General features: G+C 37.5%; 1 protein-coding gene across 2 annotated transcripts; it reads right to left on the bottom strand.

Annotated features, from left to right (window-relative positions):
• LOC136829859 (metallophosphoesterase domain-containing protein 1-like) lies at window positions 1-13,168 on the bottom strand. 2 transcript variants are annotated; one of them, XM_067088871.1, is made up of 7 exons: window positions 13,012-13,168; window positions 7,710-7,819; window positions 6,094-6,283; window positions 3,936-4,080; window positions 1,988-2,165; window positions 1,232-1,458; window positions 1-628 (listed from the first exon to the last, which is right to left on the bottom strand). In XM_067088871.1, the coding sequence occupies exons 2-7, from the start codon at window positions 7,784-7,786 to the stop codon at window positions 492-494; spliced, it is 954 nt and encodes a 317-aa protein (XP_066944972.1). In that variant the 5' UTR covers window positions 7,787-7,819; window positions 13,012-13,168; the 3' UTR covers window positions 1-491. The 2 variants fall into 2 exon arrangements, with proteins under 2 accessions (XP_066944972.1, XP_066944973.1); XM_067088872.1 differs by lacking the exon at window positions 7,710-7,819.

The following is a 13,168-nucleotide window of genomic DNA, read 5'->3' as shown; positions in this document are numbered from 1 at the left end:
TTTAATGATAATTTGAAACTTCATTTCTGCAAAGGGCCACCATGGGTCCTTTTTTTATCATTAATGTAAATATTTACACAAAATCACTCATGACAGGTACAGTATTTCGAAGGCTCTGTATGCACACAAGTTCCTGTATATCACAGACAAAGGTTGAACATTCAGAATAAAATTTTAAACTTGACTTAACACAGACACCAGCACTGATTGTCAGGACAACAGACCCAATAAAAGAAAAGGCTCAGAAAGATAAAATCTATTTCCTTGGGGAACAGCACAGCCAATCACAGCAGATCATCACAATAAAATAGTTTTTTTTAAAACACTTCTTCCATAGTTACCAAAAAGGCCTGTCACTGTTATATTTTAAGAACTAATTCCACAGTTACCAAAAAAGGCCCTTCACTGTCACGGGTCTGTTGCACCAATTCCTCCTCTGAGCAAGATAGGATTCAAGGTGGGATTAACAATAACAAATCGAAATCGGTTCCCTAATCAAAGTCCTCTTTGCAAAGTCCTTCGGGCAACGGGTAGTCGAACACGATGGCGCGGTTCACGGGCTTGTATTTCACGTTGCAGGTTGCTGCGTTTATGTAGGTCGTGGTTCCGTCGTAGGAGATGCCGTGTCCTGCGAATGGAAAACATAAAGTTAAATACAAACTATATATGAAAGCAGAGCAAAAATACATCATGAAACAGGCTCATAAAGACAGGAGAGGATTAGCAAAAGGCAAAGTGTTACCTAGAGTCAAAACTGAGGTGGTTCGTTCGTGGAGAGAAAATGAGAAAGAAACGGGGCATAAGAACATCTTATGTTACTTAGCAACAAAACAGAAGAGGTTTGTTCATGGAGAGAAAATGGGAGAGAAAAAGCCTAACAAAATAGTGTGAGTTATTTAGCATCAAAACTAAGCATGGGAGAGGAAGAGGGCAAGAGAATAGAGTAAGTCATCTAGCATCAAGATAGAGGTGGTCTGTTCATGGAGAGAAAATGGGAGTAGTGAAAAGTAATATACAGTTCAGATCTTGGACGATTTTTGGAAGATTAATCTTATTATGGAACTTATCAATATGAGTATGAACTTCACTGGTAACAATTAAAATGCTGTACTTGTTGACAACCACAGATGCAGTATAACATAAACAGGTTACATTTACAAAAAAAAACAATAGAAAATAAACAAATAAATTAGATTAAAACTGAAAACTAATTGCAACCAAGCAGTCTCACCTTCATGTATATGTCCAAATATGTGATATTTAGGCTTGACCCTGGACTGGACGGTCTTCAACAGATCCACGCACCCCGACCGTTTATTTTTGAGCGAGAGGTCACAGCGGCCCAGCGGCGGCCCGTGGGTCATCAGTATGTCTACGTCGTTGGGTATGGATTCCCACTTCCTTCGCAGAGGTGACCCCCGGCTCAGGTTGAAGGCCATTACGTGGTATATTGGGGTCCTGAAAGTGGAGATTGATTGCTTTAGTAGAGGTTTTCAAGATTTTCTGTGGCTTCACACTGCTAATTGTCTAGTCATGTCCTAATATGCTTCTTTTCCCATGACATGTCCAGACCATTTCAGCTCTGTTTTCCAGAGTCTGGACAGCATTCAGGCTCTGATAAAACCGATAAGCTTATAATGATTTAATTTTTTCTCTCTACTTCTCTTCTTAAACCTCGTATCTCTGTTATTATACTGGTTATTTTTAATATTTTACTCCTACATCTATTTGTTTAACTCCTGAAATATTCATCATTAAAAAGGGAAGAGTTTGACTCACTACCTCTTCTGGAATCTCAGGTCTTATTGTGACTCACTGCCACTCATGAGACCCCCTACTGATGTTTGTCGCAAGTTCCTAACCACTGATTTTGAGGACGAGATTGATAGACCCTTGACCCATAGATGGTACATGAGCTATATAAGCTAATGGCAAAGAGAGAGAGAGAGAGAGAGAGAGAGAGAGAGAGAGAGAGAGAGAAACTTACCAAGGGCAACCGTAGATTCTGATGTCGAAAACTGAAGTGCCGGATCCCTGGAGATACGCCGTGGCATTTGTGAGCACCTCGTCCGGACTGGCAACCTTGGTGACAGCAGACGCATCCTTGTCCAGGAGCAATTCATGATTTCCAGCTATGACGATTTTGTAGCGGTGTGGCAGGGTACCTGTAGGTGCAAAGTTCGTTTATGCTAAGCTCTAGTGTATAGGTAATGCAGTACAGACACCGCTCTACTTGCGAACATTCAACTTACAAACATTCAGAGATACAACGGGATCGCAAATTGAAATAGCGTTCAGAGCGCTTCCCTTTGGCACCTGCAAGTTCAAATTTTGTTTTCTGCTCATACTCTGTGCATACAGTACTGTATGCACAGTGTATTGTGTCTTACTCTATTGACTTTATATCATACTGTACTTAAATAGGCATGAAGTGTGCAGTAACCAACTTATGAATAATTCAACATACAAACAGCTGTCCAGAACATAACTCATTTGTAAGTAGGTTGGTGTCTGTACCTGTAAGTGGACTAGGTAAATATCTGATGTTGCCTAACCTAAGCAGCTTTACATAGATGGGGGCTTACTAAGTGATTTCTATCAGCTCCTATAATCCTTACCTAGCTAAGGGCCGCCCCATGTGCACCTAGTTGGTGCCCTCACCCCAATAACAGTGCTTAATTTCCTCACAGAAGCACCCTGTGGAGGGTGAAGCATACAGTTACCCATGCATGATACCCTGAGTCTCTTCAAGTGACTTCAGTGTTTTTAACTCCAGTTTAAGACCATTTGACCTATGTTTTAAAGCCTTAGATGGTGTAATGCCCCCTTTACCACGAACCACCAATCTTGATGATGTCAAAATGGTACAGTCTTCCGTTTTCTCAGTAAGTGTTTAGGGGTGAAGGTGCTTGTCCTCCACCCTTTTTCATTGACACCAGCAGATTTGGTACCCCGTTACTAACAGCTGGGTGGACTAAGTTGTGCAGCAGGCTAGGAACAATCTACAGACTCGACAAACATGAGTAAACAGTTGCAACACTAAGACACAGCACCCAGTTTGGCTGAGTCAGCACTTCCCAAAAGTGGGCAATTGAGGTTGCCACATACCTCAACAAAAGGATAATACTGGTGGTTCCCTACGTACAAACTTCCAAAGATACAAGCTCCTTTGTTCCCACGATACGTGGAATACATAAGCTTCATTCCCTGTGTTTCATTGCCACTTCTTCAAGGAAAGATTAAAGATTTTGTTAAAATTAAATTTTATTCTACATACAAAGGCTAATTGCCTTGACAGAAAGTGCTGTTACTGCACTGTGCTATTTGCTGTAAGCTAACTACAAACCCAAATGCCTAGAATAACTTCATTGGGCTTACAAACTAACTGTACTTACAAACAAGCCCTAAGAAGGGAGCGTGTTTGTACGTATAAGACTACCCTTTATAGTAATAGTAATCATAGTATCCCTACCAAGCCATTCATTGGATGCTTCTTTGCCAGGCAAGTTCTGGATGCCTACGCTAACTTCGTTGGACTTACGAACAAACTGGACCTAGAAACGCGCCTTTGGATTGGAGCGCGTTTGTACGTAGAGGACTACCTGCGATAGTAGTAATCATAGTAATTGATAGTAACCGTTTGGACCTACAAACGCCATTCGTAATGAATACCTCTGCCTCCTCAACTGTTCCTTTCCTCTGGACCTACAAACGCACCTTTGAATTGGAGCGGCGTTTGTACGAGAGGTCCCGATAGTAAAACAGTAATGTGCCAAGACAATCGTTGAATTTCTCTGCCAGACGAGCTCAGGATGCCTAAGCTAACTTCGTTGGACTTACGAACAAACTGGACCTACAAACGCGCCTTTGAATTGGAGCGCGTTTGTACGTAGAGGACTACCTGCGATAGTAAATAGTAATGATAGTAACCTTACCAAGCCATTCGTTGAATACCTCTGCCTCCTCAACTGTTCCTTTCCTCGTGAAGTCCCCGGCGTGGAGGAAAACGTCCCCCGGGGGCACCGGGTATTTCAGCTCGGTTGTCTTGGTGTGGGTATCGCTCATGCAGACGAACCTAACCTGAAATAGGGAAGTTTGATGCAAGAGGTTTCATCGAAGTGGCTAAGTCTGGGAAACAGTAAACTTGAGATGGGAAGTTTTTCACAATGGTAAAGTTTGGATGACTTAAAAGTTAAGGACGTCAGTTTTAATCAAAATTAGTCAAAGTATCCGACATAAATGATAGACTTTGTAATTAAAGAAGTTTTCTAAAAATTCAACATTAAATATGATGTATTTTAATTCAAAGAAGTTCTGATGAATCAACAAATAGTATGACAAAATATTACTTGAGGGAAAAAAAGTTTCTGAATACCCAACATAAATGGCGGACATTACGACTTAAAAGTTTGATAAATACTCCACTTTTGACTGCTAGGTTGCCAAGCCAAGATAATTACAATATCAGACTTATAAAAATTTCTTAAAGACAGGACCATTTTAAAAGCCATTTTAATCATTTTCAGTCGATAATTTTATAAAAATTTAGGCAATCAGGCCATTCAGAGCTTAGGAGTGGTTGGATAGCAAAGACAGAGATAGAGAAAATGATGGAGATGAAGAGATAAATAGAGATAGAGAAAATGATGGAGATGAAGAGATAAAAGATATATAGAAAATAAAGGAGTTGAACTTCACAGAGATAAAGGTGGAACTGGGAGAAAATCCACAGTTCAACTACGAAATGACAGTTAAAGAGGTTGGACAGCAAGACTGAAGAAAGGAAGGGGGGGAAAGGAGGTCAAGTAAAAGGCTAAATGAATTAGGATTTGTCGAAATGCACGTGGATGATATATCCTGTTGGCCACATCCTACAGGATGTTTCATTTAATAAGAAAAAGAGTCCCATAGTTCGCCATTCCTGAGACTTCATTCATTTTCTTTTTTCTATTTTGCAAAAGATTTTTTTTTTACTTTAGATTAAAATAAACATTTATTTATTAATTATTTGTTTATAATTGCCAATATATTATTTTAACATACTATTTTTTATAATCTTTATTATGTAAATTTTTTAAAATTTTACTTTGAATAAAAATAAAAATATAATTTTTTAAACTGATTTTTCCAATTCTCTCTCTCTCTCTCTCTCTCCTCATCACCGCCCTTACACATAAAAGTCCCTTTTCTAAAGGACCCACAGCAATAAAACGACACGCCAATGCTGTACTCAACGAGGACCCAACGCGCTCAAGTTGGCCCAGGAAATTCCTCATGAGAGATCTTGATTGGAAACACCTTGACACACATACTCGACTACATACTACATACTACATACTGCATACTACGCCCTGGGGCTGTTTCGTTACGTAAGGCGTGAGATTGAGTTGGTTTTGACAGTGAGATTGAGTTGGTTTTTAGGAGTGAGATTGAGTTGGTTTTTAGGAGTGAGATTGAGTTGGTTTTGGGGGTGAGATTGAGTTGGTTTTGACAGTGAGATTGAATTGGTTTTTAGGTGTGAGATTGAGTTGGTTTTAACAGTGAGATTGAGTTGGGTTCGGGCTTGAAACTGAGTTGGTTTTTAGGCGTGAGATTGAGCTGGTTTTGGCCGTGAGACCGAGTTGGTTCTGTGGGTGAGACTGAGTTGGTTTTATGCGTGAGACTGAGTTGGTTTTTTGACTGACCTTATCAGCTTAATTAAGCTGACCTTATTTGAAGACTACCCACTGAAAAGACCTTGTCCTAATATTGAATATTATAACTGACCTTACTTATCTTACTAAGTTGACATTATCAGAAGACTACTTATCATAACTGACCATTCCCAAATCTCTCTCATTGCAACTGATCTTATCAGGCATGATGGGCATCTTATCAGGGTTTGTACCCATCAAATGGACCATACCCAGCTCCTCCCCATCACAATTAACCTTATCAGGCATGATGGGCATCTGATCAGGGTTTGTACCCATCAAATGGACCATACCCAGCTCCTCCCCATCACAATTAACCTTATCAGGCATGATGGGCATCTTGATCAGGGTTTGTACCCATCAAACGGACCATACCAAAATCACTCTCATCACAACTGACCTTATCAGGCGTAATGGGCATCTTATCAGGATTTGGGGGTTCAATGTCGATCAGAATCTGTCGGTCCTTGATGGCCTCCCACGCCTCATCCGGCTCGCAGCTCAGGTCCTCCAAGTTCAGGAGACTGAGGTCATTGTCGCGGACTTCGTCTGTGGTCATGGCACTCGGTAGCTTGTTTGTCCTGCTGCAGCTGTTTTGGAGACAGGTTGGGAATGGTTTTTTATTATTTGATGTTGAAGGAAATGGTCAAAGTGGCTTTGAAAATGTTCAGGTACTTAATGAAATATTAAGAATGCGTTTTTTTATCATATGCTGAAGGAAATGGTTAAATTGGCTTTGAAAATGTTTTATTTTTTAAATGAAATATTAAGAATGGAAGGAAGTTTAGTTATGGAACTTCAATCGAAGGAATGTTTGATGATTTAGGAAATTAAATCGTGGATTTTAAAGGAGTTGAAATATTTGACAATAATATTAACAAAAATAGTGCCCAATGACCTAATAATTATGATCAAATACTTAGAAATATTTGAAATTGCTTAAAGTTGTTCAGAGTAATTTTTAAATTATGCTGCGTTACAATAATTTTATTTTAAGAAACTGAACAAAATATCTCAAAGGTTTATTTAAAAATTTTGACAATTTGCACAAATTTAATCTCAGAAATATTTTGCAAAATTAAGAAAAATTTTAGAGGCTTAAAATTTATAATAAAAATTTTAAAATTAAACAAAATTGGGATGGATTATAATTAAATTTTAAAAAATCAAATTACTGTCCAAATATGTACACAAATGAGGTCAAACAAGGTCATGTTTGGCGTCCATAACTTGCCCGGAGGTGACCTGATCAAAGCGACAGGTCAGACAGGGAAAACAGAAGTATGAAATCCCAAAGCCTCCCGGTTTCTCAGCAAATGTTTTGGGATGAGGCTGCTGGCCTGGTGACCCTTTTTGACCTTTACCTCTGAAGACTTTATGAATGTTACCTTTAAACCGTTTATAAATACAAGAAATGACCCTGTGCCTGTTAGTTAGTTGACTGTTGTTGGTGTTAGCTAGGGTATAGAAAGGCATGGGGCTAGCCACCTCATCCCAGAAACATAAGCAGAGAGAGAGAGAGAGAGAGAGAGAGAGAGAGAGAGTGTTCTAAAGCCTGACAGCAGAGGGAAAGAATAAGTATAAATATATGTGTGTGTTGAGTGTTGGACTTAAATGAAAATAAGTGTCTCTGTCATTTAAATGTAGGTCATTTAAATACCCATCATTTAAATGTCTGTCACTTAAATGTCTGTCAGTTAAATATTTGTCATTTGAATGTATGCCATTTAAATGTCTGTCATTTAAATCTCCATCGTTTAAATGTCCTTCATTTAAATGTTCTTCATTTAAATGCCCATCATTTAAATGTCCTTCATTTAAATGTTCTTCATTTAAATGCCCATCATTTAAATGTCTGTCATTTAAATGCCCATCATTTAAATGTCTGTCATTTAAATGTCTGTAATTTAAATGTCCGTCATTTAAATGTCCGTCATTTAAATGTCTGTCATTTAAATATCCGTCATTTAAATGTCTGTCAATTAAAATCTGTCATATGAATGTCCGTCAGTTTACCTTATGTGGGAAAACAACGGTAACTTCCAGATCCTGGACAGAAGCCACGAGGAAGTGGTGGTCGTGCTTCCAGCCATTTTTTGTAATTATTTTCCAGCGGTTCCAACAATCTGTGGCGGAAGATCTTCGCGGTAATGACAAAGTCTTCAGAAGACTGAGTTTTTTAAAATTTATGAGTTTTCTTATATTTTAATTCTATATTTTATCATTTTCTAGTTTTTATTTTTTTATTTTGGGGGGTTTTCATGATGAACAAACAGTTTTTCATATCCGTTTTTTTAGGTTAATTTTTTTAATGAACAAAATTTTTAAATTTTGGGGTATTATTTAACATGAACAAACAGTTTTTTTGGATTTTTTTTTATTTTTGCAGTACTTTTAATATGAACAAACAGTTTGTTTTTAATTTTTGAGTTTTTTTTTCACATATTTTGGGTATTTTGCATAAAGAACAAACAGTTTTTTTTCCTTGTGGCACAAACTACGTGCACTGAGTCTGCTTTGGGATATCTCACAAAAGAGATTGTGAAATTCTGTGATGAAAATGAGGCGCTGATTCTTACATACATACGGACATTTCTGCGTGCATGCGCGTGTGTGTTTGCGTGTATGTGCGTGCAAATACAATCTACTGTATTTACATAAACTGTAAAAATGTCTTATACAAATTTAACATTAATCAAAACATTAAAAAGTGTAAAAAATTGTCAAAAAAATTATCTTCATTCTGAAGTACAATGCTCCCAGCCATGTCTGCATCCCTTAAGAAATGCTCTTTCTCTCTCTCTCTCTCTCTCTCTCTCTCTCTCTCGTGCAATTCTACCGGTAACCTTAAGCTGCGCCATAAACACCCCTTCCTCTATAAGGACTCACAGAGAGAGAGAGAGAGAGAGAGAGAGAGAGAGAGAGAGAGAGAGAGAGAGAGAGAGAGAGAGATGGATAACCTACATATGCAAATGAAGTCTCTCGCTCTCAACCGTATGCAAGTTGCTTCTCCCATTTCAATGTAAACAAGTATTTATTATTACTGTTTTAAGAAATACTGTATGATTTTTTCAAAGTGATACGTTTAAAGTTGATTTTCAATTTTGCTAATTTCTTTGAATTAAAGAAATATTTCATGTTTTCCAATATATATATATATATATATATATATATATATATATATATATATATATATATATATATCCACAAAGGAAATATCCAACCTTTTTCCTTTATTTATTTTCGTCGACGGTTAAAATCCACAGCTGACATCACTGAATCGCCTATTCCGCTTCTGATTGGCTGAGGAGGCATTCGAACTGCAACCTCTGGCAACGAGCGTCTATCCAGACCAGCCAATCACGATTCAGTTCAGCGATATCAGCTGCTGAAATTTACCGCCAGTTCCGAAAAAATAAAAAAACCAAATTTTCATTCCTATTCTGTGGTATATCTCAGAATTCTTATCTCTTACAACGGAAGTGACGAAGTTACAGAAACAGTCCTACAGACGCAAGTAAATTCTTTGTAATCCTGTGGCAACAGGATGCATTGTGGGAAGAGAAAACTAACAAACAAAAAACTACAAGACTGCGCAAAGTGATTCAATTCGGGAACTTGACTGAGAAACATTGCTACATCAAGTATTTTAGATGAGAAACTTTACTGGAATTGATCATGAGGAATTCAATAGAATCACCTTAATAAGAAACTTCACATTGAATGACCTCACTAAACAATAAATCTCATAATTTAATTGATATGTTAAATGAAGTAATTTTATTGATGAATATAATTCATCTTATGAGAATCAGATCAATAATACTGTTAAATACATTATATTAATTTTACAGGTAAATATGAAATCACAGCATTTTAGCAAGATAGATAAAATACACTAAATTCTTTTTCACGGTAAATTGAATCATTTTAACATCTTCAAATGGACCATGTTTTTATAGTGCATACAACTCCCATGAGCCCTGGAAAGAATATAATTACCATCCTCATCATGGTCCTCAGGTAGAGAAGAACTCATTCAAACCTTTACAGTCCAATAGACTGAACAATCATTATCAGCTGTCTGACTGATTGATTTAAAGATTCTTTGACACTTATCAAGATAATTTTATTGAATACTCCATGAATTAATTCAAGTCAAGTTTCTCATTAAACTTACTTGATGTAATGTTTCTCAGTCAAATTCCCAAATGGCATCACTTTGCGCAACCTCGTAACTTCTCTGTTTACTCTTCCCATAACGCATCCTGTTACGCAGAATTACAAAGAAGTTAATGATGATGCATGTAGAGGCTTTTCGTAACTTCGTCACTTCCGTTGCGAGTGATAAGAGCCCTGAGATACACCACAAAGTAGGAATGAAAACTTATGAATGAAAACTTGTATAAAGTCTCGTTTCATTTTTTCGGAAATGACGGTAAATTTCGGCAGCTGATATCACTGAACTGAATCGTGATTGGCTGGATTGGGTGGGTGCTCGTTGCCAGAGGTTGCAGGTCGAACGTCTCAGCCAATCAATAAATTAAGAATAGAAAACAAAATATGCACCAAAGTTTCTTCGGCGCAATCGAGTTTTCTGCACAGCCGCTACAGCGTATAATCAAGGCCATGAAACTTTAACCACGTCCTGGTGGTAGCCTATCCTATATCGTTGCCAGAAGCACGATTATGTCTAACTTTAACCTTGAATAAAACAAAAACTACTGAGGAGGCTAGAGGGCTACAATTTGGTATGTTTGATGATTGGAGGGTGGATGATCAACATACCAATTTGTAGCCCTCTTGCCTCAGTAGTTTTCAAGATCTGAGGGTGCACAGAATCAGGTGTGGACGGACAGACAAAGCCTGCACAATAGTTTTCTTTTACAGCAAACTGAAAAACTATGCATGCTTTATTTGTAGGTACAGACGGTAGTAGATGGTTGTTTTTACTCTATATATATATATATATATATATATATATATATATATATATATATATATATATATATATATATATATATATATATATATATACGCATTCAGGCAGAAGTACACAACAAGCAAGCAGGAGTCCAAAGAAGACGACAGTCAACAAAACAGTTGCATATTTATTAAGAAACGTTTCGTGTTACTTAAACACATCATCAGTCTGTAAATTGAAAATACACATTAATTCTCTAATTTAAAATAAAAGCTAAATTAAAAAACGCCAGTTAAATTCTTTAAAATTACAACATACATAAAAGTAAAAAGAAAGGGATTGATCAGGTAGACTTAGAGAAAAAATCCTTTCTTTTTACTTTTTATGTATGTTGTAATTTTAAAGAATTTAACTGGCGTTTTTAATTTAGCTTTTATTTTAAATTAGAGAATTAATGTGTATTTTTCAATTTACAGACTGATGATGTGTTTAAGTAACACGAAACGTTTCTTAATAAATATGCAACTGTTTTGTTGACTGTCGTCTTTTGACTCTGTTGTTGTTATATATATATATATATATATATATATATATATATATATATATATATATATATATATATATATATATACCATAATTTTAATACGTGATATATTTCTTTAGTTTCAATATATTTGACATATGAAAGTCAGCTTTAAATGAATCACTTTAAAAACAAATTGTGAAACATTTCTTACATATATACAGTTGAGAACGATACATGTATATGTTCACTATGAAAACATTTCCTTTTTAATTTATGATAAAATTACATGAAATCATTTTATAGTTATCCAGTCATTTCATAGACCAGGTTTTTAGGGTGCATGTAAACACAAGATCCTTGGAAAGAGGATAATTCCCGTCCTCATCTTGATCCTAATAGAGAAAAAGAAATTGTTCAGTTTCAACAGTCAAACAGACTGAAAAGTCATTATCCTCAATGATTGATTGGTATATTTGAATTTCTCTAGCACTGAGGCATCAGAATAAGCCTATTCTCTTGATAATTAGTGAAAAATGTCCCTATGTACCACAAACGTCCGTCTAGGAGTCTGTCATTAACCCTTTGTCTGTAATGGGGCCACAGCTTACAGTGTGCCTTCCAGAATAACTGTGGCCCAGTCACCCTGGTGCCTTATATTGGCTATACAACTTCTATAACTAAACAGCAATATAATATTTATAATATTAAGAATTCCAGTCAGCCAAGTGCAATAACTGGCACCAAAACTCAATAAGTTTAAAAATTAACGGAAACAACGTGCATCAGGCGGCTTCCAGGGAAGCACCTGCTGAATATTTCAGGACATGGAACCAGATAAGTCTGGAATGAAGGTTCCAGGTCATATCCACGTGTCTGCTTTCACACCTGTCTCGAGCTGGCGTCAAGTGGATACGGCATGGGTCTAGCAACCTCATCCTCCTCGTAAGATTTGCTGGGAACGGAAGGCGACATTGATTCCTCTCTCTCTCTCTCTCTCTCTCTCTCTCTCTCTCTCTCTCTCTCTCTCTCGCTCTACGAAAAGGTTAGGAAGAAAGCTTGCCTGAATGTTATAACAAAAGGTAACGTACTGATGTTGGTCTACATACAATTCTCTCTCTCTCTCTCTCTCTCTCTCTCTCCTCTCCAAATAGCAACGATTTTTCCAGGACATAGGTCTAACACGTGGTATAAGTATTACCTGAGAGAGAGAGAGAGAGAGAGAGAGAGAGAATTGCATGTAGGCCAACATCAGTACATCACCTTTTGTAATAGCATTGTCAAGCTTTCTTCCTAACCTTTTCGTACTGAGAGAGAGAGAGAGAGAGAGAGAGGAGAGAGAGAGAGAGAGAGAGAAACAGGTTCGCACGCAAGCCAACATCAATACATCGTTTTATGCAATAACAATCAACCAGGGTTTCTTCCTGATTTTTCCTAGAGAGAGAGAGAGAGAGAGAGAGAGAGAGAGAGAGAGAGAGAGAGAGAGAGAGAGAATTCATATATATATATATATATATATTGAATTCAAATGAACGGTCCGGACGAACGAACGTTTAAGCGTCATGGCCTCTGCCTGAGAATTCTAACCAAGCGTTATAACCGAAGCAGAAATCAATATAGCAGACGGTGCCTGCAGCAGCGGAGGCAGAAGGCGACGAAGGCGGAGACACTAATACGTATCGACCTCTGCATGACGCAAATTGGGGCACCTCGACATGCCAAGGGCACGGCGAGACTTGACCTTGTTCAAGAATGCGACATTGGGCCCCTGCAGGAAACGGTAGTTTATGGGGGCTATAATCTTCGTGTTATAACGTTTTGGGGTTGTAAAAGTGTTATAATCATGCACTTAAACATATCTAGTCACTTACCTGTATATCCTTAAGGTATATCTAATTCAAGACACCGGCTTTTTGATCGGGTACGCCCAAGGAGGACCTGAATTCACTTCGTCAGGTGACGTTGTTTACATGCGGGAAGGAAACGAACGTGTTGACGTCTTTGCGTAATCACGTCCAAACACTGACT

The sequence above is a fragment of the Macrobrachium rosenbergii genome, chromosome 45, assembly GCF_040412425.1.
Source record: "Macrobrachium rosenbergii isolate ZJJX-2024 chromosome 45, ASM4041242v1, whole genome shotgun sequence".
NCBI lineage: Eukaryota > Metazoa > Arthropoda > Malacostraca > Decapoda > Palaemonidae > Macrobrachium > Macrobrachium rosenbergii.
This window is presented reverse-complemented; position numbering and strand designations above follow the sequence as displayed.

Excerpts from the sequence above, each read along its gene's own strand:
- LOC136829859 (XM_067088871.1), bottom strand. The coding sequence starts at position 7,786 with ATGGCTGGAAGCACGACCACCACTTCCTCGTGGCTTCTGTCCAGGATC. Across the intron at positions 6,284-7,709 it reads CCGTTGTTTTCCCACATAAG|CTGCAGCAGGACAAACAAGC; the intron begins GTAAACTGACGG and ends TCTCCAAAACAG. Across the intron at positions 1,459-1,987 it reads AGAATCTACGGTTGCCCTTG|GACCCCAATATACCACGTAA; the intron begins GTAAGTTTCTCT and ends CTCCACTTTCAG.